The sequence below is a fragment of the Sebastes fasciatus genome, chromosome 13 (assembly GCF_043250625.1).
Source record: "Sebastes fasciatus isolate fSebFas1 chromosome 13, fSebFas1.pri, whole genome shotgun sequence".
In the NCBI taxonomy this organism is placed as follows: domain Eukaryota; kingdom Metazoa; phylum Chordata; class Actinopteri; order Perciformes; family Sebastidae; genus Sebastes; species Sebastes fasciatus.
The window spans coordinates 13,278,313-13,302,631 of record NC_133807.1 but is presented as its reverse complement, the minus strand read 5'-3'; the positions used below and the strand labels follow the sequence as shown (position 1 = coordinate 13,302,631).

Sequence of the window (24,319 nt, the reverse complement as noted above, 5' to 3'; positions counted from 1 at the left end):
ATGATATCAAGAGATGAAACAGGATAAAGATATAAGTTATTTTTTACGGTCACTATATCCTGACAGTAGCATGAGACAGGTTATCTGAAAGAAAAATCATGTTCCTCCGTGTCCTCCGGTGCTCCTAATGGCATCTGCAAGATTTCACAGACCGGAGGAAAACACCCAATCAGAGCCGAGCTGAAGCCTGCTGTCTCTGAGCAGCTGTCAATCACTCGCAAACTCCGATCGAACAGTCAAACTAGGCAGCGCTGATCAAATATGAATCTATATTCTGTTACTGTAATGCCTATTTCTCACCCCAAATGTTTTCAGAAACATCTGGTAGTGTACTGTTTAGTTGTAAAATTACAAAGTTTGTGACCCGGCAGCCATGTTGAGATCAGTTGAGGAAATACCAAGCAGCGCCCACCAGCCGGAGCAAAAACACTGAATAATAGTGCATTAAGACTTTATGGTATATTTTGATGAAGTGTGTTAATATGACTTCCATGGTTTAATACAAATAGTCAAGCATATTATTTATTATTTACCTGTATGGGCCAGCCCAACCTAATCTATTAGTCAATAAAACAAAAGTCTACATGCTAGCTGCTCTTTTAGCTGTACTTAGGCACAGTGGTGCTTTATGAGCTAAATGCTAACACCAGCATGCTCACAATCACAATGCTTACACTCCTGATGTTTAGCTGGTATAATGTTTACCATGGTAGTTCAGCATGTTGGCGTGCTAATGTTTGATAATTAGCCTCAGAGAACAGCTTGGAACCAAATTTCATGGCAATTAATCCAAAAGTCCTCCAGACATTTCACTCAAAAACGAAGAAGAGAAGAAGTTGAATTTGGGAACAGTTTTAATGTTGCCATTTCATTAAATGTCCGACAATGATTTGTTTGCTCCCAATTAAAACAAGGTGGCACCTAAAGGTGTTTTTCTATCACTTTTCTACAGAGTAGTCAAAATCTAAATGCTGTATGTATGCACAGTAAAATATCAAATGTATAAAACAGCAAGGCATGACAGCACTTTTTACATGGTAAAAGAAAAACTAAGCACCTGTCAAATATATTATGTTGATGATGACCAAATGACTTACATGTTCCTGTACAGTTCAGTAAAAAATAATCAAATACGTCGACATGTACAGAACACTCAACAGTCAAACCCTATTCACAGCTAAACAAATGCACACATATGCTCATTCATACAACACCCTGCACAGTAACATTAAAACTACGCTGACATGCCAAGAAAGATCCCCGTGTTCAGTAAAATGTTTCATTTAAAAATATAACAATTAGAAAATTAAGAGAGCAAGGTTTTTAAAAAAATACACTTTAAAAACATGTTGACGCTAGAAATAGCCAAATTTTCGGATGCCAAGCAAGTGGCTTAAATTAAAGTCCAAGGGTCACTCCTGTGAAGGACCAATCCCGTCAAATCTGCTGACTTCTGATGCCAAATCACTCCACTTTGATTATCATCCTTTACTCACAGCCCAGGCATGATGTAGGCAATGTTGTCCAACGTATTCGACTGACAAAGAGAGAGAGGGCTTTGTTAGAAAACTGCAATAGAGATGCATAACACCTGAATGTATAGAAAAACTGCAGTCCATCTGAAAACACCCGCAGTAATTTAATTCATACATTTCTAAATGCTAATACTTTACCAGGACGTTTCGAGGACATCCGTTTAACTGTGGTATCTGTGCTGTGAGACAGGTCAGCGGTCCCAGCGCACACAAGATGGAGTCCAGAAGTACAGACAGACTCCCGGACACTGCCACCATCCCCTAACACAAAGAAACATCAGACACGTGACTCACTTATTCCACTGCATAGTTATGAAACAGCTCTGCGTTGTACTTTAAATAGAAAATGGGGTGCTCTCTTAAGTGGAAAGTAAAGCTTCTTTTTGTTATTATGGCTGCGGTTGAAAAGTCAAAAAATGACGTCCTAATGTCTTTTCCTAACCACTTTTCCTTGACCTCGATGGAAAACGTCATGAGGTCAAGGAAAGATGTGAAGGAGGATTCATAAGGACTTAGGAAAAGACAACCGTGGTGTTAAGAGAATCCGACTGCACTAACACTAGGCTCTGTAATGATGATGCGACGGATTTTAGTGACGCGGGTCTGCCGTGGTGAAACTACAATGTTTCGAAGATGAACAACAAAAGGCGCATGTTCACCCCATGCGTTGTAAAATAGCTCTTTCAGTGACCGGCTAACCTGAAACTACAGCTCCTTCTGCTGCTGTAACACTCCACATCAACATGTAATAAAGGATTATCGGACCTAACGTGGACAGCCGGCGAAAAATATCACTTCATTCCCAAGGTTGGATTTGAAATGAATAAGGAATATATGAAAAATATTGAGTTGATATTGACCATATGTAGGCTGTACTTCCTCCTACTCCTTTGTTTATTGACAGTTAGCTATATGTTTACTGTTCATTTTAATTGTCATTCTTGTTTTGTTTTACATGTTTGAAATAAATAATTAAAAATAAAGTGAAATGAAATGGATGTCACTATCCACTCATATTTATCAACATGAATCCCATTAGAATATGACTGTGTGAAAATATTATGCAAGATAAGCATATCGTTTGTTTACATGAACAAGAGAATGGGGCGTCCCTTTAAATGTCCTGGTCGCAAGGAATTGCGAGGAATTTCCTTAGCATTTAGGGAATCCGAACAGCTCTTATCATGGCTGCTACTGAGTTACTTCCGGGTCATTTCATTCCGTTAGGAACTTTCCTACGGAAAAAAAGACTTTCCGATCGCAGCCTATGTCTGTTTTTGATATTTATTAATCTATTTATCTGGTCTGCTGTCTTCAGGTTTAATTGTTTGTATAGAGGTTATAGGTTAAATCCACTGCAAACACAATACGTGCATGTACGGATGGGGAAACGTACCTCTGTTTCCTGTAGCCGATGCCCAATCAGGGACAGGGACTCTCCTAATAGCTGCAGGTGAGCTGCTGCATCGATGGGATCAACATCTGGGATTCGTGCTGGGGATAGTGACATAGTGCACGGCGCTCTGTTCGGTGACACCATCCCTGTTCCCGTTCCTACAGCTTTCATGACCAAACACAATTTAAAGACAACAGTTATTAGAACTGACAGCGAGAGGACAAACAGTTGAAATGATAAAACTTCCTTATCAATCAGTTGGAAACTTTCATGTTAGAGTCAACGATACCTTTGCTTTTGCCCTCAGTGACACTCTTGTGTTTGACTGTGGTGGCCTCAGCTTTGTTCTGTTTGTGCTGCAGATACTGAGCTTTCTGCCTCCAAATCTGCACAGAGCAAACAGAGAACACGGGACATTAAGTGCACCACAACTGCAAGAACAACAGTGATGTTCAAAAGAGTTTTCAATATCAATTACAAATAAGGACAAAATCTTACCAATTTGTCTTTCTCCGGCATCGCCTTCCAAACTTCGGCCAACTTTTTGCTTAGCGCACCAAAGACTGCAGGTTAAACATACAAACATATAGTTTAAAATGTGTATTTTAGCGATATTTGAAAGGAGAATATGCCAATCAGTGTCTTTACACTATATGTCATAATATCACCCACCTAGTCCTGGCTGTTCTGCATTTATGTTGACCCTGTACTCCTTACAAAACACCTGATATGCTGTTATGATGTTCTTCTTCTTGGGCTAAGAGAGGACAAAGGAATTAACTAATAATGCAAGAAACAGACACACAATGAAAAAAGCATTTAAAGCCCCCCTCCAGTGTATTTTGGCTCCTCTGTGTTTGGATCCTCTGCTGTGTCTGTGCTTTCTCTCTCCAGGCCTGCAGACCTGAGGAGTGCAATCAGTGGCATGGGACCCACCTGCAGGGCCGGCTCTAGCCCTTTTGGTGCCCTAGGCAAAATTTGGATCTGGAGCCCCCTGTCTCTAGGGTTAGGGTTCAACCCCCCAGAGCCCTAACCCTAGCCCCGTTAACCGCAACACACAATGGTTTTAAAGGGACTGTTTGTAACTTTGTACGTGCATAAATGTAGTGGGTCGGGACACGTGCGCTTGCATATGCACGTTCGCGTGTGGCCGCTGCCTCTCCTCCTCTGCCTGCTCGCCTTCACTCAGACAGAGCGCGCGTTCTCGCTCAGCTCGCTCCACCTCTAGACGTGAACGTGCGCTCACTCCACACTGCAGAAGAGTTAGTTTAGCTCTGAGAATATCTAGTGAACGTGGGTGCAGAAATAAATGCTGCAGCTCCTCCAGACCAACAGAGGTTTTCCGTGTCTTGTGAAGTGACGGTGCTCTGCAGAGAGACACGTTGTAGTCTGTGTAGTTTATTTTCACAATGGCACTTGTGTGTGTGGTGACCGGGTGCAATCAAGGCAGTGGATAACACGACCAGCAGAATTAGCACAACACACTGGCCCAATCCCAATCCCAATGTCCACACAGACCGTCCGTGAGGGTATAGGGCTGTCCCACTGTCAAATCGTCAAGTCCTTGAGGGCTCTCTCGCAGACATTTTGAGCCATTTATGAACAATTCCTGTAACTCCACAGTTCTGCAGACTTTGCCTGAGGGAATTAGCCATAATTCATAGCGTTGTGACTTGAAACACAGGGTTACCACGGTTACCAGGAGTAGCCCGGAGGCGTTAAAAAAAAGAAGAAAAAAAAGGACGGCACATGGTTGGGGGACATTTTGCTTAATGAAGTTTGACAAAAGTAAATAAAAACATTTTTTGACGTCTCTCTCTCTTGCTCTCTTCTTTACCGTCTCCTCTTGCTGGAGATAAATTAAGGGAAAGCAGCCAATGCTGCACACCGATGTTGTGTCCGGCCACAGCGCACCGCAGGACGGATCTTATGCATGTTGTCCTGTCTGAAATGTAGTTTCTGGATGTTTTAGAGGTTTGCCTCGTCCACCAGCACACGGCCACCAACAGGTCCGGACGCCGGGGAGCGGGCGGTGTTGGTGCTAGTGGACAGTGTATCTCCAAAACATCCCGAAACGTCAGTGCTCTGCAACATGTCTATCTGTCCTGTGGTGCGCTGTGGCCGGTGTGCGGCGGTGGAGCTCCTTGGTGCAGCAGCAGACAGACAGCCGCCACGCCAGGAGGAGACGGTAAAGAAGAGAGTGAGTGTGCTAATTCTTGTCTCATTTGTGGTCTGATAAACAGTATATTCATCAAATTCAGTGGCATATAGATAGCGGTTTTCCAAGCTACTGATGCAATCTGGTTGCCATGGTAATGAATTACGTCAGACTATTAACCACAACCCCTTTCTCTATTTGAGAAAGAACCGAAAAAAAGGAAGTGACACTGGCTGGAGGGGGGATTCAACAGTTTTTTTTGTATTTGCGTGTTAGTTAGCTAAAAACAAGGCAGCTGTTTATGTGAGGCCTAGAAGCAGTATCTGCAGGTGGTTCAGCATGGTTGTTGATTTCTTGTCAACGATGCTTGAGATTTTTGGTATTCAAAGCTAAATTTCCAGTTGTTTTGCAACTTTAACAACCAACCCAACAAGAAATATCACTGAACAGTATCTTACCTTTTTTCCCTTCTCATGCTTTTCCCGATCTTTCTCCTCTTTCTTCTTCTTCTTCTCTGTCACTCCATCATTGCCTTGATGGTGGTGTGGAGGGACGGGCGTGCCCATGGCATACATTGGACCGACGGCGCTGTGAGTGACAGTTGGATGGGAGTGGCTGTGGACCCGCGATGAGTCTGACGAATGTCATACAAGGATAAATCGATGGTAATGACAAGTATTGTATTGACACATCAATTGTTTTGCAATTATTTCTCACAGATGTCATTAAAAAATGTGTTAACATAAACAAACATAGCAAAAGAACGCCACTCAGTTGCACCAAGACGGCTTTTGTTATATATTTAACAAATACTAAACTCACCTCCAAATCCTTTGCTGTGCTTCTTGTCCTTCCCACTTTTATCCTTGTCTCTGTCTTTTTCTTTGTCTTTCTTCTTCTTGCTTTTTTTGCTCTTTTTCTTCTTTTTTGTCAGGTGTGTGTATGAATCGTCTATAACCAGTTCACCCGCCTCCAGTTCACCCCCAGATGAAGAGCTATCATCTCCCATGCCACCTCCATAATGGCCTGTATAACAGAGAACACAGCAATAAATATTAATAAACAAAACCAAACAAAACAAAACAGGGGGGGGGGGGTAAATATTTCAAGTTGGTATGGTACATTGATACTACAGTTGGACCAATAATATCTACAGCAGCAATATCTGTGCCAATACAGCTCATTAGTAGGCTTGCCGCGGTAGTCAATGTTACTGGTGTTACACAGTGTTCAGGCATTCACCGATTACATTACTTGCCCACCGTCCCCACCATTGTTTTGCTTTTTTTAATAGAAATTTGACCAATTTTACCACTCAAAAGAGTGGTAAAATTGGTCAAATTTAGCACCAAATCTGTGTAACAAATGGTATCAACCCAAAAATTGCTGCAACAACTTATACGACATAAAAGAGCATGGGGATGACCATCATATACTTCTATCACAATGTTCAAAGGCCTTATACACTTTTGCAATTTATTTAAATCAACTAATTAATTAATTAATTTTACGACGATATATATCGTCATATTTCCCAGCTCTACGTGCAGCCCGGAGAAGCATAATTCCAGCCGTACTAAGACAAAGATAACATAACTTGGAACATAATTTAGGGTTATCTTACCTTCCACCTCCACCTCTTTCCCCACTACAGGCAGGGGATCTCGACTCTGTTGTAGTTTCTTCTTGGGCGACTTTGAGTGCTGCATCCTGTCTCTATCCTTCTCTTTCTTTCCACCTCCTTTGGATGAGTGGGGCGTGAACGGGAAGCTCTCTCCTTCCTCCTTCTCTGGCGACATGATGAGCTTCATCTTCAGCCCGTCAGCCTCACGTAACGTCAAGGGTTCCTCTTTGGGAGCTCCACCGTGGAATAGAGACGACTTTGAGGAAGAGGAGTGCTTCTTTGAGGAAGACGACGATGAAGACACGGGGCGTGAGTGAGAGAAGGAATGGCTCCCTTTGCTTCCACCACTGTTGCTCTCGCGTTTGCGGTCCTTGGAGGAGTGCGAGGAGAAGGGTGGGTAGGAGGGTTTCTTGTGCAAGTGGGGGCTGGGGTCTGAACCTGTGGCCAGTGGAGAGGTGATAGCCTGCAGGAGGCCCATCGCTGTGTCTGTCGGGTGGGAGGATGAGGGGGACGAGAGAGGGGAGCGGTCTGCAGACTTGTGCTTTTTCTTGTGGGGAGGTGGACCTGAACCGTCATGGTCTGGTACAGGGACAATAAAGGAAAAGAAAAAAGTAAATACAGTTGAAAAGTCATTCTTTGTGAAATTAAAAGATAATTACAATACATCAGTCTCTCACCTCTGTGATAGTAGTCATCACTATGTTTCTTCTTCTTTTTGTGCGAGTCCCCTCCAAGCATGAACAGTTCTGAGTCCTGATTTGGAATGACACAAATGCTTTTACCAATTCATAGAAAAAATTGGTTCAAAATATTAAAATGTGCTATAACACAGTAACTAGTGGCATATCTTAAAAGCTTTCTGTGATATTAAACCATGAGGTCAAGTTAATGTGGACAAATAACTTACCTTGGGTCGTTTCTTGGAAGACTTTCGGACCTGAGCAGCAATCTCCTCTTCCTCTCTTAACAGATCCTTGTACGACCTCCTTTTCTCTCTCTGGCTACGACCAGCTACAAGGCCTCTGTCTCCTTCCATTCCTGCATCTAGAATAAATAAAATAATAAATAATATGAGTGTTATAATCTTTAATTTAAAAGTATAGATTTGATAAAATCTTGTCACATCTTCGTCTCTTTAAATGTTCTACGTTCCTTGTGTAAACTAGCACTCAAATCAGTTACACTTCACTTATCATTCTGTTTCTGACTGCAAAAAATGCATATGTTTGATAAGCCTGTACAGTAAGAACAAAGTAAAACTACATGCAGTTTACAGGCAGACATTACCCATTCCTCCTTTATTCTTGATCTCCTCGAAAGCCATCCTTTGTCAACACGTTGATTTGTCACAGTATGTCACTGACAACATAAGGCAGGATAATGACCTGTTTAAGTGAACACCAAGAAAAAAAAAATCAAATGCAAGTTAAGGTATTAATATCTATTCTGGACACGTGTAGCTGTTTCTTGTGGGTGGAGAACAAATGTTCTTAAAATGCATAAATGTCTCTCTTGGTTTGAAGTGAGAAATAGATTGCTGTACTCATTGATGGTTTTCATTAAGAATGTTATAACAACAAAGACTCCATTGATTTTTTACAAAAAACTATCCTTTAGTACAGATACACACAATTATTCCACAAGGCATGCTGCTGCAGGTTGTTTTACTTTACCAAGATCCAAAACCAAATCAGGTCAAAGTACAGCAATATACAGAGCAATGCAAGAATGGAATTCACTCCCAAATCATATTACACAACAAAATGATATATATGGTTTTAAAAAAACACTAAGAGCATTACTTAACAAGAAACTTTAGTAATTAATAAGTATTCTTGGGTGTGTAAGGGTATTAAGGTCATTCCATGTTAAATGATGATATACATCTGTTAGATCATGATAGATTCAGTCGGAGCCTTTCTATTTTCTTTCTGTCAGTTGTTATTGTTTTATTTACAGTTGACGTGTATTACGATGTGTTATGTTAGCGTATAATGAGTACTGTGAATGTGTATTTTTGTATTGTCAACATGTAAACTATGTGGTCCCCAGGAAGAATAGCTGCTGCTATGCAAAAGCTAATGGGGATCTAAATAAACAAACAAACAAACAAAAACGAATCTGAGCAGTTTAACGCTTCAAAATAACAAAGTGGAAAACTTAGACATATACAGGTATGCCCACATATATCGCATCTTGTAATGTTACCTGGACATCAACAAAAGGTAATAACACCTAAAAAGGTTACTGGGTTGCTACAACTATTGGTGCTTGGTCCTGCACTGAGCTGTCCCAGCATCAGTGGAGCAGGTAACCTAGACAACGCTACTTTAAAGATGGGTTAGTGCTCAGTGAATGGATGCCTTTTCTTTACCAAAAACTAAAGTTATATTACAATAATGACAGCTTGTTTCAATTGCAGAGTTTCTGAATACGGGCTGTGTGTATTTCCCTGTGGATTGAGTGTTTCGATACTTTCACAGTATTTATATAGGACTTAAACCTGCTTTATAATTAAAAAAAACATGAAATTCTCACTTTTTTATAATATGGGACCTATAAGGCATCCAGTCGATGGATCCAAAAAGTCTCCCTGTGGTAAAGCTTTTGTAACCTGTCCCCCTGTACAGGTATGCCTTCATATATGGCATCTTGTAATGTTACCTCGATATCAACAAAGGTAATAACACCTAAATAGGTTACTGGGTTGCCACAACCCAGGTGCTCCACAGACAGACTCAGGAAATCCTTTGTCCCCCGAGCCATCAAACTGTACAACACCTCTCTAGGGAAGGGGGGGGGGGGGGGGGAACAAAGGTGGACGATCTGCAGGACAGATAATAATGTACACAGTGCACTTTACACTAAGCTACTGGAGTTACCCTGCACTACACTCATTTTTAACAGTCTCTTCTGCACTTGTTTAATAGTCGTGTATCACAGCTGTTACCCTGCACTACATTCAGTTTTAACAGTTTTCTTCATCTCCTTGTATTTTTATATCTGGTCTATTTTTTTGTACTTTGCACTACTAACTTTTTTACTGTCTTTTTACCAACATGTTTTGCACTATGGAACTGTGATGCTGGAAACTTGAACTTCCCTCAGGATCAATACAGTTACTATCTATCTATCTATCTATCTATTGGTGCTTGGTCCTGCACTGAGCTGTCCCAGCATCCCTGGATGGAGCAGGTAACCTAGACAACGCCACTCTAAAGATGGGTCAGTGAATGGCTGCTTCTTCTTTACCAACTAAAGTTATATTACAATAACGACGTGGTCTGGCACCTACAACAAGAGTACACAAAACTGCTAGCTAAACAAACTCCCGCCTACTTTCATAAAGATACACAAACACACCCCCTCTCTCATTCACTCCTTTAGCTTAACGTTACTCAACCTTTACAGCATGCCCTCTGCTTGCCGGTGAAAGCGACTCAGGAAAGCCCGAGGCTTCACACCCACAGCTAGGCCGCGGTCGCCTCAAGTGCATAAAACAATGAGGAGAACATGCATTTAACTCTGCTTATGCTTTCATCTCCTTCGGGGGTGATAGCGTGTGTTGTTTATAAACACCAGGAAGAGAGGGAATGATGTATTTTATTAAATTGTACTACCTCTACGGATCTCCAATTTACGCGGGTCCGGTCGCCATCTTTTATTATCGGCAAGGCAACAATACGTGTCGACGTAGGGGGAGGGGCTTTGGTAACGCAGCCAATCAGCGTCAACGTAGGGGGAGGGGCTTAGGTAACGCAGCCAATCAGCGTCGACATATGGGGAGGGGCTTAGGTAACGCAGCCAATCAGCGTTGGGTGAAAAAGTAGTCATATTAGCATTGCATTCTCTTAAGCTCTGTATCCTGCTCTGCAAAATGACAACAAGGGGCTTCCCTCATTGAATATGTTCATATTGAAATATTGAATGTTTTTAATTTTTAAATTGTAACTATTTATTTTATTCTATTTCTTAAGCGTACTTTTAGCTTATTTATTAGTGCTCTTAATTATTAGATAATTACTTTATAGTTTTCACCAATTGTTTTGCACTAAATTTCTGAGTTGGTGGATGAAAGAAACACAATTTAGTTTTTATGTGGAGCATAAAAATGACAAATAAAGGAATCTTGAATCTTGAATCTTGAAATAAGTATTAAATTAAATAATTAAATAAAATATTAAAAAAATTAAATATGTGGAGCATAAAAATGACAAATAAAGGAATCTTGAATCTTGAACCTTGAAATAAGTGTTAAATTAAATAATTAAATTAAATATTAAAACAATTAATATGTGGAACATAAAAATGACAAATAAAGGAATCTTGAATCTTGAATATTGAAATAAGTATTAAAATAAATAATTCAATTAAATATTTTAAAAAATTTAATATGTGGAGCATAAAAATGACAAATAAAGGAATCTTGAATCTTGAATCTTGAGATAAGTATTAAATTAAATTGCAACGGAAACCAATATGGATAGACCATTCTTTTTTTTTTATATAAAAGACAATATTTCACAAATATAGCCAAACATATTGATTTATTGAATCACATATATCCATTTCAAACAACAGCAAAATCATGTTTTTTACAGTACGGTTCACATACAAACATAACATGCAATACAAGAGAAAAGGCAACCAGATACAAAAGATGCTGTTGATAAGAAAACCAAGAATACAACAGTAAATGCTGTTTAATTATTTCATGAGAACTTAGCTAATAATGGCAGGCAAAAAGAGAACATCAGCACATAGACACAGCCGTGACTCACATACACGCACACGCACACACACACACACACACACACACACACACACACACACAATAGAGAGCCAAGACGCCACTGCACTTCTGGGTTGGCTTCTGTTCCACTAGCTTCCTGTTCTGAATGTTTATTTCCCTGAGGGGTTCCTTTTATCCTTTTTCTGAAAGCTAACATGCGATACTCTTTTCTGTCCATAAATGGATATCTACGACACTGCAGTACTGGGCATTCAAATGTGAGCCTCTTTTCATTTGAACAAAGATAAGAATATTTTTGTCAGCATTGTTAGCATCAGGGACGCGCCAATCCGACCATTTCAGTCCCGATATCGATAACGATACCTGGGCTTTGGGTATCGGCCGATACTGAGTACCAATCTGACACCCGTGTTAAATTAATAAGCTGTATGCCTATCTTTGTAAAACAAAATGTAACAAATAAATACACAGATACAAATTTACTGAATTGTTATTATTTAATAATAAATCGTACTCCAGCAACAATCTTCAAATGAGGAATTGCAATTCAACTTTAAACCTTTTTTAATGTAGCAACAAATTGGTCAAAACTTAAAACAGGAATTAAAATTCCACTATATAATGTATATAGTATATACGTAGAGAATTGAATTGAATAGATCAGCCCTATTGTCACTGATACCATATCCAGCTATTTGAGTCAGTATCGGCCCGTTATCTGATATCGTCGTCGGTGCTTCCCTAGTTAGCATATTAGTCTTAGCCACAGGAACACTTTCAAAACTTCATCAGAGTTGTAAATGCTAACAAAATAACCATGGTGTTATCTTTGACAAGGAGTTCAAATGTCACTGTCCTGTGGAGTAGTACTGTAGACAAATATTTGGACAGATATGGACATATGGACATATGGACAGAAAACCCCAGCTTTATGGTTCAGTATGGTTCAGGATTTGCTTGTCTGGCCAAGGCTAGTGGAGCAGAGGCTTTCTTGAAAAGTAGCAAGACTTCAGCCCTCTATACACCTTTTCTTCTACCTATCCCCCAAATTCTGTTTCTGTAGACTGAGTGATGTAAAACTGGCCAATAAATCGGTCACCTCATCCACCTGAAAAGAAAAGCAAAAATGCATACAACCATGTATGAGTTGGTGAAATCTATGTAAATGTATAAGAAATAATCAATACATGCAAATCTAAAAAAAACATATTTAAGTTTAGTTACACCATAAATCTTTTTTTTTTATGCATGCAAATCTGAGAATCATCATCTGACAATCAATTAATATGTAGGTCTCACCTGCTCTTTGGTGCGTGTGTGCTGTAGCTGTGTTGATATGTGCTCCAGCCTCTCTTTAGCTTCACTCTGGCCCATTAAGTTCAGGTATTCCCTCAGCATCTGAATGATCTACAAGGGAAAGTCAGATGGAAAAATATTCGTCAATACTACCTATCTTAAAATTAAGAATGCAAAACAATCAGGCTTTATCCTAAACCTAAGCCAGGCAAGTTAACACATTCTCTACCTGTGTGACTTCCCCTCTCAGGGTTTCTAAGCTGCGTGAGTCTCCCTCCTGCAGAATATTAAGCTTGGAGCGTGCTAGATGCAGAGGGGTCCTGCCTGCTCGGTCGAGGGCGTCCACACGGGCTCCTTAACAGAGACAATAAGAGCACAAACCTCTCAGTTACACATGCGTATTAAATAGTTTCCATGAATTCTCCATTGAATAATAATCACACTAGAGTTTAGTAACTCTGATTAAAGGATCAGTGTTATTATAGATCTAGCAACATCACTTAAAATTTGTCAAGATATCTTTGTGCTTATTTGCCACAACTGCATTGCCATGGTTACATTCTGAATTATATAAACTATATGTGTGGGAAAGTGTAACATACAGGACATTTAAGTGGTTACAGTCCTTCACCTGAACTACATTTAACTCAATCATAATTAGACTAACTCACACTTTAAAGGTTCCCTGTGGTACTTGTTACTACTACTACTTACTTGTACTTACGCATTAATGCAACGTGCCATTTTTAGGTTGTAGTGGCCTCAGTTTTAAAGCTAGAGTGAAGATACTGGCATCATATGAAACTAGAAACACACTGACAGCTGTTGTTGCCTGTTGGGCTTGAGTTTGCCATGTTATGATTTGAGCATATTGTTTATGCTAAATGCAGTACCTGTGAGGGTTTCTGGACAATATCTGTCATTGATTGTGTTGTTAATTCATTTCCAATGATAAATATATACATAAAGCAGCATATTTGCCCACCCCCATGTTTTGAATAGATAGAAAAATGTGTGATTAATTTGCGATTAAATATTTGAATCAATTGGCAGCCCTATATATATATATATATACACATATATACACACCGATCAGCCATATCATTAAGACCACTGACAGGTGAAGTGAATAACATTGATAATCTCGTTACAATGGCACCTGGCAGTGGGTGGGATATATTAGACAGAAAGTGAACATTTTGAACTTTGAACTTTGTGTTGGAAGCAGAAAAAATGGGCAAGCGTAAGGATGTGAGCAACTTTGAAGAGGCCCAAATTGTGATGGCTATACGACTGGGTCAGAGCATCTCCAAAACTGCAGCTCTTGTGGGATGTATTTTCAGCTAGCTTACAAAGAGTTCTCCCATAATGGGAAACCGATCAACATGTATAAACAGAGAATTTAACACCTCTACATTGGTCTCACCTCCTCTCAGCAATGTGGTGATTACAGGCACATGGTTGGTACAGGCCGCTGCAGAAACACAGGTTAAAATGGGCCCGGTTGCAACACAAAATACAAGAATAAAAGGGTTTCAAAACACTTGTTGAATGCCTAAAACATCCCTCAAACTTTGCTTTATGTCATTCTGCAGTATACAGTATATCTTCACTTTAGCAGGTGTGAGCCTAGTTGTGAGTCAGAGTGAAACCACAGTCATATGCATTACTGACCACAGAGCTATAGGTTTTACAAGCCACGGTGATTGTTCTCTCTTACCCAGATGGAGGGGGGTATTTCCCAGACTATCTCGCTGGTTGGGGTCAGCGCCGTGGCTCAGCAACAATTGCACTGCAGACATAAAAAAGAACATTTGAAAAAGGACGTTTAACTGTTGAAATTTAAATTGAACTGTTACTGATTCGGAAATGTAGTGTACAACAAAGGCACGTGTAAAAAAAACAAAAACATAAATGAGTATCATAATCACTTGCAGTATGGTTAACAAACTGCTCTTCAAATGGCAACCACCCTGCTGCATCATACGTGATAAACTGTCACGACAAGTTTATCACCAACCTACCAATGCTCTCATTGCCATTGCAGGAAGAGAAATGAAGCGCTGTCCTTCCCTTGTCATCTGCAGCACAGGGGTCTATGTCGTCTTGCAGGAGCTTTCGAACTGGAAGAACACATCTGTGTTAGCAAAACACAGCCTTTAATCATCTTTCCCTCACACCACTCGCAAGGCGTTTTACTGCATCACCTAAATGTTCATACCTGTGTCGATGTCATTGCTGTTTGCTGCTTCCCTCAGTCTTTTCACAGCTGTGGAGATAAGACATGCAAAGTATGCAAATATTACTTTATGACTGGAATAATGGGATCAGATTGCATGACATAGGAGCAAGAAACAAAGACATCACTCATTGGCTTCACACTTTCAAGAGGGCTGCTTGATCAGCCACTGATATTGCAACTGTGCATACTGAGTGTAACGCTAGGCATGGATATCATGTTATGACATGATATTAAGAGATGAAACAGGATAGCTGCTGTGATTTTAGTAATCATAATATGACATAGCTTAAAGCTGAAGTAAATACAGAACGGTCACTATATCCTGACAGTAGTGCATGAGACAGGTAATCTGAACAAAATCATGTGCCTCTGTGTCCTCCGGTGCTCCTAATGGCATCTGTAAGATTTCACAGACCGGAGGAAAACAACCAATCAGAGCTGATCTGGAGCTTTGCTGTCTTTGAGCAGCTGTCAATCACTCATGAACTCAGATCAAACAGTCAAACTAGGCAGCATTGATCAAATATGAATTAATATTCTGTTACTGTAATGCCTATTTCAAGCATAAAATATTTTCAGAAACATCTTGTAGTGTACTGTTTAGCTGTAAATTGAGAAAGTGTGCTCCGTTTTTCAGCTAAACAGTACACTAGTACCTAGTTTGACCGTTTGGTCAGAGTTTGCGAGTGATTGACAGCTGTCTCCGTTGAATGAACAGCCAATAGGAACGCTCTCTCTTGTTTAAAGCCTGAAAACATGAGGAGGTGCAGAAGTCTAGTTTTCTCTCAGAACACTTGAATTACAATATGCTGAAAGGTTATTGTGGAATTTTTGCCCAATGATGCCAAAAATATACTGCCACTTTAAATGTTTTCTTCTGGTATTCACTGCATTACACAACTGTATTACCTTCAGCTTTTGAGCTGTTTGATTATATCTAAATTACTGACATGTATTTTAAGGGACCTATAGCTTTCATATTGTATGAAACATGACATTTTTGTAAGTATTTCATTATTTTTATTGGATTGTTTTCCACTGTTTGGTTAGGTTTTTCTGCACACTTTGTGTGCTTCTTGTTGTTGTTTAACTTTTGTTGTATTTTTTTAAATTATGTTAGTTTAGATCTTTCTTCTTTTTTTGTTATTGTTTTTTTTTTTCTCCTGGGGTTAGGTGGAGGTCCTTTGTATAAGCCTCACATACAGCATATATGCATCACAATTGGTCATTTGTACTGGCACTTGCTAACCAGCTTTTAAGAGTATTATTGCTTATGCTTATTTTCTATCTTATTTATTCTTATTCTATTATTAATCTTGTTGTGTGATTGTTCTATCTTTTGCTGCTGTAACTCAGAAATTTCCCCTCGGGATTAATAAAGTACCTACCTGCTCTCCTGACACATTTCTTTTTCTTTTTTTTTCATTGACTAGATTTGTTTTTATTTTGTGCAGTTTTATATATATGCGAATAAATAAATAAAAATGAAATCACCACACTCACAAACCTAAAATATTGTCACATTATCGATATTGAGATAGAAACAACAACAACAACAACAACAACAGAATGTACCAGTCCCTTACCATAGATATCTTTGCCCAGAGGACCGAGGTGGTTCCGGACCACTCTGTGGTGCCTCCTGGCCCTGCTGCCCGTCACCTTACCCATCTTGCTCGCCACACCACCATCACCCAGCTCAGCTCGTCCGGGCTCCCACAACAAGTGCAGGTACCTGAGCTCTTTGTCGTCTCTCTGTCCGACTCGACCCAGCACCACTTTGCCCTCCCCGGTTCCGCTCATCCCGAACCCGACAGCAGCAGCGGTAGTGCCTCCAGCCGGGTCCAGGTTACCACCCAGCTGCTCTGCGTCCACCACCACCGCCTCCTCCTGGGGTTCATCTCCTCCAGGTCCCGGCCCCAGCATGTACTCCCCCTCGGAGCTGGAGCGGTCGTTATCCGAGGCTGTTGCAACGATTGGGCTCCACCCGTCCATGCTTCACCGTGACATATGGATGCTGTGTTTACACTACGGCCCTTACTACTACTACTAGAAGGACATAAAGCCGTCATTAATGTCGCTCAACTTTGACTATATGGCAACCGAGCCGTCAGCGACGCCATGGGGCCATAGCACGGCACGTCAGCTCATAAACTCCCCCCATTAGAGTCTCTCCATCCTGGGTAATGTGCAGTGTTTTAACAGCAAAAGACACCCTTCCTTTAGCCGCGTCAAAATGTCCCCTATTTCTCACTTTCCATTATCGGGTAAACGTTAGTGGTGTGTCTGTCACGAACGAGTCGGTTCATTGAGCCGGCTCTTTTAAGTGAACAATAAGAGCCGGCTCCCGTCCGAGAGACTTTTTTTTTTTTTTCTTTCTTTAATTAATTCAAGGTAGGATGATCTTCTCCGCGCCACGGGCACTCCAAGCACTGATGATACGTGTCCACAGGGGCGTTTTTTATCGCGAGGGGACGCAACGCTTCCCAACATCGGATGCTTGGTGGACTGTCCTAGACACAGGCTGTCCCCACCTGATTGGACGAAAGCTTTCCCGCCGTGGCTGCTGCTCCCAGCTTTCAAACCGGAACCAGTATGGAGGCTCGTTTGGAAACTTTCTTCTGAGAACATTTGAGGCGAGAAATAAGCCATGCAGTTTCTGAATCTATCTTTATTTTGGATCGACAACGTTTATTTTAAAAGATTCTCGGGAGTTTCGAGAGGCGGCGAGTCGCATCGGACGACCGTGATTTACATAAAGTAGACTAGACCTCAACTCTATGCAAATGAGGAGCGGGCGTTGTGATGCTCCGTTTCTCGAATCGCGCCGCCACGCTACCAGAATGCATTGCGCGGCTGCCTACATAGACAATGAATGGGGAGCGTGGAAATGACGGAGCCTGTGGACAGCCTGTGTCTAGCAACATGCCCACAAAGCGTCCGATGTTGGAAAGCGTTGCGTCCCCTCGCGATAAAAAACGCCCCTGTGGACACGTATCATGACTGTGACTGAATGTTGTGTTAATGACATCTGTACAACCAATCAGGTGATTCCAGACAAGGATCATACCATCAAGCAGGGAGGGGCGGCGGTGCGCAGCGCACTGACGGTCTACAGGTACAGAGCAGGAGGAAGAGGAGGAGAGAAAGAGAGAGAGGAGTGCGGTGCGTGAATAGCAGACAAGATGAGTGACAGTCGGAAACGAAGCAGCATGTGAAATTACGATATTCTGGAAATTATAAGGTTTAGTATAATTAAATTGAATAATTTAAGGGATATATGCGCAAACATACTAATCATAGGTCAAAACAGTGCTAAATTTGGTTGAATTATAAAAGGCAGAAGTGGTAAAATAAAGAGCCGTTTGGGAGCCGAAAGAGTCGGCTCTTCTTGGTGAGCTGAGCCAAATGATCTGGCTCACTAAAAAGAGCCTGAATTCCCATCACTAGTAAACGTAGTAAAAGGCACACCCATTGTACAGTCAACAGAGCCCAGTGCAGCGACGGCCAATCAGATTCCGTGTTGTTCATTAACTCTTGTCCAATAGGATCCACGCAACCGGGCAGCCAATCAGACAGTCTCATAGCTCTGCGCAGGCGCACCTTGAAAAATCAAATAGTCACAACCAGGTAATGAAAATAGCACGTGCCACCTGCCAAATAACAGGGTTAGACAGGTTTACCTTATCCTCATGAGACCCAGCCCATTGACATGTATCCTCGTGCATATCCTCTTACTCTTTCGACCTACTCTATCTACCCCTGGTGTATTGTAAAGAGGACATCCTAGGCTTTCCAGTGATATGGCATGTGTTGTTTTTAATCAAGTTGAATGTATTCTTGGTTTAATATCACTCTCTAGCCATCATCTGTTAATTTGTTTAGTCTTTTCACACTGAAATAGTCCTGTAGTCCACTACAGTGAACAATAAAAAAAAAAAGTTTAACAAGCCTAAACTGTTAAGATTTTCTTTTAACCCTAAATAGGAAGGAAATCACAAAAAAGTAATTGGAAGACACTTTTTTAACTCGGTTCCCAGGCGTATATATTAAGAAATATTATTGTTAAAAAGCAATTCTAAAGCCTAAATTAAATATTGGGTAACACTTATTATACATTTTACAGGACCTGCAAATTTTACTGTAATTAGGTGATAATTAGCGAGTTAACCTATTTGAAATTTCTTTGGAATTACTGCCAAATTATCCCCAATATTTACCTCAACATTACTTTATTATAAACATTATTTAATAATTATATTCCGCTATTTCTCAATAGCTGGAAATTAATTTAATACATTTCCAGGAAAAGAATACAAAGTTAATTGATATGTTTCATTTCCATATCTGCTGATAAATAGATAATAATTAGCAAATAACTTCTTTGAAATTTCTTAATTTTTTTTCTTATTAGACAATAAGTCACAGAGTGGTGAGATTTGTGCCTGATCAGCAGTGTCTTCTGTTAGTTTTCCACCTCTGATGAAGAGCAGCGCACAGCCACTTCTCAAGCCTCAGGGCCCTATTTTAACCATTAAATACTATTTTAGCATACAATCATTAAATAATGTTTATACAAAAGTCATTTTCGATCAATTTTGAGGTAAATATTTGGGGTAATTTGGCAATAATTCCAAAGAAATTTCAAAGTTACTTGCTAATTATCACCTGATTACCATGAAATCTGCGGAACTGTAAAATGAAGTGTTACCGAATATTGTCATGGATTAAAGTTACATGATATATTCCATATATCTACGGACTGGTACCACTGACTCAGTGTTTACAATTTTAAAGTGTTCTACTTAGATTTCAGAAGTGGCAGACAAAAAAATTGTGTGGATGGTAGAAATGTTCAGTGACCTGCCACAGTGGCAGGTGAGGAAAAAGGTGAATTTCAGACCCTAGTCACAACACACATTCATTTGTATCCTCTCTTTAATGTACGTTCAGGTAACATGTAAAAAGAAATGCATAATCATTTTGAAACACCACACCCTCCACATAAAGGTTCATATAATCTAGATTTCCATGATATGAAAAATGGCATACTATAATGTATGTAAATATTGTATTTTGTGAGGAATAACAATAAGGAAACATTCACGGGACAAGGTGCCTTGCAGTAATAATCAGTTTCCAACATGATGATGAAGTAGAATGGGCCATGAGATAAATACCTAAAAGGAAATATACACAGAGTTATGCTTCTTTTTTTAGACTTTCATCTAATCTTTGTTTTCTCTTGTGAATTACTGAATAATTCTACTTCTTTGGACCCGTAAACATCAAAATAAAGAAAGGAAAATCAGTCTTTGGTTGAAATAGTCAGGTTACATCTGACAAGGGTTTTTAAGTAGGATCCGTCTTACCTTAAAGGGTCAAAAGCCAAATAATGTTGGAAACCACTGATCTGTAGGATGGTATTCTGTCAAAGATATTTGGTCTTGTGGGGGGAATTAATATAAGTGCTGGAGGTAGCAAGTCTGAGGGACTTAAAGGGCGGGTCCATCTGCATTATTTTCCTTTTTTTTTTTCAAAATGGAAATGCACACTCAGCCATTAGCAAAAAGCAGTGACGTAGGTTACCAAAGTAAGCTAATCAATAAGGTTATGAATAATGTGAATGCTAGCACTAGCTGAGTCAACGTTAGCTGTGCTAAGTTTGGAAATAACTGAAAGGGTTAGTATGGATTTTTTTGAAGAGGGGTTGTATGTGTACTCCCGTGTTCTGTGAGTTAAAATTACTGTTTTTGTGAATGGAGTCTGGTGGCTTTGAAGAGAGCGGTATAACAGCTTCCGTTCCCCGTTGGAAAGGGCTGTCTTATGGTGAGGTAAAGCGGGTTGTGGATGGGAGCAGCTGAAAAACGTATTTTAGCGACCTAAAAGAAAAATCAATATCAGTTTAAGTATACATTATATTTAGAATATTTTCATCACTTTACCTTGCCATCAGACAGCCCTTTCCGACAGAGAACTGAAGCTGTTATGTCGCTGTCTTCAAAGCCACCAGACTCCATTCACAAAAACAGTAATTTTACCTCACAGAACACAGGAGTTGCTGGTCTACCGCTGCCTTGATCAGTAAGTTTGTGTTATTTTGTGACTTTTGGATCCGAACTAACGTGGCGTCCACAGCAATACATTGCTTAGCTTCAGTGCTGGTACTCCTGTCTGCTTCTCTAAACTGGGAGCATGCCGACCGCCATCAAAGTTATTGTATGTAACGTTACTACACTGACTATAAATATACTGTATATGTAGCAGCGTCATCATGCAGAAACCTATATCAGGTCACGAGGGAAAACGTTTTTAGAAGGGTTCGCGAAAATAGCATTTTGACGCTAAAACATACATAATTCAACCAAAATTTTAATTTTCGGCTTTGAATATATAAGCAACACCAATGTGAAGAAGAATTATATAAAAACCTAAAAATAATAATAATAAAAATATTGGACCCGCCCTTTAAACAGAATCTTAGGCATAGCTTTATCACGCTTGAGTAAAACAATCAGAAGTCAAGTTTCAGTCCTGAAGACATGGAGGCTCCAGCTTGTGCCAGGTAGTTGGGGAATGCGGGTTCAGTCCCTAATGTTTCTGCATCTTGCTCAGTAGCCATCAGTCCAGCGTTATGAACGTGCTGCCTCAGCTGATTGTCGTGAGCGACACCCTGCTGCTTCAAGTATCCTTGCTGACAAAACAGTGGTGGCTTGCGGTGGGTAAGGGATGAGCGGAAACATGTTTCTAAAAGACATGAGAAAACACACACATCTGTTTTACCATAAAAATGATCATGCCACAGAAATATTTAATTTCAGAGAAAACAGCTTGTAAAAATACAGTTTCACAGCTCAGCCAACTAGACAGCTAAAACAAAGAAGTAAAGTGGTGAAACTCTGGTGCTTTTTTGACAATGGCCGCTAGATGGCACTGCTGTAACGCTGCCGCCATTTTGGACTGTAAACGCCAATGAGTCCATGGCCATAAATGTATAAAGAGACGTCTGTAAATCAAAGGATAATCTTTTTCGAGGTAAATCAACTTCCCAGTAAAAACACTGAAATAGCTTTCATTTAAATCATTATGCAAGCTTATATGACATATCCTGTTCCTGCTAGCTGCATTTGGCTGTAATAATGGATATACTATTCCATAGCATGCAGCTTTACCTGCATAGAAGGCCCTGAGGTCAGTCTGGACACAGTGCTCCAGGAAGCGTCGCAGTGGCTGGATGTGAGATATGGGAGTATCCCATTCTGCAAGGAAGTCCTCAACCATGTGGTGGATTGCCTTGGGCCTTGGTAACGGCCAGCCATGAGGACGGAGCTTCATTTCTTCCTCTGGAAAAAGAAGAACTTTCATTAACCTTCATTCAGAGTTTGTTCCCTGTCAAAACTGCAGTAATTCTACTATACAGCATTTCTACTCACCGGTAGGAAGTTTATCATAGTAGTATAAAACAGGGTGCAGAAAGTTGGATTTATAAGCTTTGGTCCAGTCTGTTTCAGCCCTGTTCCGCCCCAGATAGTCTATCTTCTGCTTCCCGTACTGCATGACTAGAACTATCAGTCCCTGGTTGGAGACCTCATGGCCCGAGACAGAGGAGAACTGAGGCAAGGCCTGGAGTGTAAACTCTTCAATGTATTCACAGTGAGAGCTAAGAGTCAAGGAGAGAAGAAAGCACCATAATATGATGAGCATAAAAAGGGAGTAACTGTACATTGGGTTATTGTGAAAAGGTCAAGTAATTTCCAGCAACATAATTTGGTGATTTTACGCCTATGGAGAGCAAAATTCTACGTAATGAGTTTACACAGGGAGTTACATTTACAGGGTGAATAAATAACCTTGTACAGAAGATGTGTTTTGTCAGGATTGCTCACTGAGGACTTTGCTCCCTTGGCATCCAGCCACTGCATTCTCACATTAATTAAAATAAGCCAGTTAAGGTGGTTTGGGCGTCTAATACCTCCTGGCCAGTTGCCAGTTATTACTGGTGATATCAAAATAACACATGCTTACCCTCGAAGAAGTATGACATCGCCAAGCACTTCAAACATTTGGTATGGCCCAGAGGCCTCACCGATCCGCTTCAGAATCCAGGACTGCAGCTGCGTTGTCAATAGTGTTGTCGATTGCCACCGGTTACTATGGTAACGCTGTTCAAGTACACGATGTACAGCTCGCACTGTGGCAGAAAATCCATACAGTGTATTTAAATATCACCGTAATTGCATGCAAAACTGGTACAAAAGGGCTGCTTCATTTAAAGTTACAATCTTGAAGATCTCTGTTTGGTTCTCTTTGATGGCAAATCCAAACAGAGTCGGGAATTCCTGGGAATGTAAAAAAAAAAAAAAACATCTGTTTGACTTTCACCTGTGTAACGGAAACCATGGACGAAGCCGCCAGCAGATGAGCGGTAGTCTCGGGAGTGAGCAGCGGTTCCCAGCACAAACAAGCCAGGGTTGTTCTTCCCTTCATACACGGCTGACACAGCCGGCAACCTCCCTTTTGCATTGTCACTGTTCATTGGGCAGGCAGAGCTATAGGGAGATTGAACATTATATAAATAAAACAGCTTGGACTTTCTTATACATAGTAATGATACAAGAGAAGGGCATTTGTTGACAGGGCAGAACATTACTTAATGTATTGATATAGACACAATACAATAAGCCTACCATGTTACATGAGTCTATACCTGTCAAATACGCTGAAGTTGAATCGGAATCCAAGACACCGAATCACTCTGTCGTAGGGCTTTCGCATAGAGAAGTTGTCGATGTGATGACCTGCCATTTCTTCTTCTGTCACATCAGAGCTGTTCTTCTCTTCCTGGTGTTGCACGTACTTCCTTAAAGTCAGGTACAATTGTCCCTTCTCATTATTCTTTGCGCCTGATCTCCTCCTTCCTTTCTCCTTTCGTTGAGAGATAGCTATTTTTTCCAAGCGTGCTTCCGCCAACCCATCAAGAGACTTCAGCTGATAAGTGTCTAATAGCTCATTATTCACAGCTCTGAAAAACAAAAACAATAAGTCACTTTTCATTAACAGTGCTGATAGCTCCAATGCAGAACAGTTGGTGAAATTGACATATGCAAAGCATCCATGTAGAACACTGATTTCCAACCAGGTACTTGTACCAACTGGGTACTTCTGCAGTTGCCAGGGGCAACGTGAAAAATGTGGAGTAGCTCAACTGATTAAAAAAAAAGAAAAAGAAAAACTAGAACTACCGCCTCGCTTTTGTATGCTTCCGCCAACAAGTCAAGTTGCACTTGCAGTCTGTTCAAAATGTCAACACTACAT

The 24,319-nt window shown here is 40.5% G+C and overlaps 3 protein-coding genes across 5 annotated transcripts in view; all 3 read right to left on the bottom strand.

The window, feature by feature from the left end:
- LOC141780402 (FAD-dependent oxidoreductase domain-containing protein 2-like) overlaps positions 1 to 24,319 on the bottom strand; it is a 102,331-nt gene that overhangs the window by 73,540 nt on the left and 4,472 nt on the right. Inside the window, exons 5-10 of one of the 2 annotated variants that reach the window (XR_012596644.1) lie at positions 23,712 to 24,026; positions 23,387 to 23,553; positions 23,030 to 23,195; positions 22,438 to 22,664; positions 22,177 to 22,347; positions 20,887 to 21,751 (exon numbers count right to left, since the gene is read on the bottom strand). Coding sequence is in view for 1 of the 2 variants with exons in the window: in XM_074655614.1 (XP_074511715.1) it covers positions 21,519 to 21,751; positions 22,177 to 22,347; positions 22,438 to 22,664; positions 23,030 to 23,195; positions 23,387 to 23,553; positions 23,712 to 24,026 (1,279 nt within the window). In the remaining variant the exon portion in view is untranslated. Of the gene's footprint in view, positions 1 to 19,924; positions 21,752 to 22,176; positions 22,348 to 22,437; positions 22,665 to 23,029; positions 23,196 to 23,386; positions 23,554 to 23,711; positions 24,027 to 24,319 lie in introns of those variants that run through there. The other variant, XM_074655614.1, reaches the window with a different exon arrangement.
- Positions 837 to 10,462, bottom strand: hmgxb4a (HMG box domain containing 4a). Of its 2 annotated transcripts, none has more exons than XM_074655573.1 (13): positions 10,334 to 10,462; positions 8,001 to 8,098; positions 7,621 to 7,757; positions 7,391 to 7,466; positions 6,714 to 7,292; positions 5,912 to 6,115; positions 5,548 to 5,723; positions 3,604 to 3,688; positions 3,430 to 3,494; positions 3,221 to 3,317; positions 2,932 to 3,095; positions 1,674 to 1,796; positions 837 to 1,537 (listed from the first exon to the last, which is right to left on the bottom strand). In XM_074655573.1, the coding sequence occupies exons 2-13, from the start codon at positions 8,035 to 8,037 to the stop codon at positions 1,493 to 1,495; spliced, it is 1,788 nt and encodes a 595-aa protein (XP_074511674.1). In that variant the 5' UTR covers positions 8,038 to 8,098; positions 10,334 to 10,462; the 3' UTR covers positions 837 to 1,492. The 2 variants fall into 2 exon arrangements, with proteins under 2 accessions (XP_074511674.1, XP_074511675.1); XM_074655574.1 differs by lacking the exon at positions 10,334 to 10,462 and adding an exon at positions 10,117 to 10,243.
- Positions 11,242 to 17,288, bottom strand: ankrd54 (ankyrin repeat domain 54). Its single transcript, XM_074655620.1, has 8 exons — positions 16,591 to 17,288; positions 14,984 to 15,031; positions 14,787 to 14,885; positions 14,483 to 14,554; positions 14,189 to 14,236; positions 12,992 to 13,116; positions 12,766 to 12,873; positions 11,242 to 12,574 (listed from the first exon to the last, which is right to left on the bottom strand). Exons 1-8 carry the CDS (start codon positions 16,997 to 16,999, stop codon positions 12,500 to 12,502), a joined length of 984 nt encoding a protein of 327 aa, XP_074511721.1. The 5' UTR covers positions 17,000 to 17,288; the 3' UTR covers positions 11,242 to 12,499.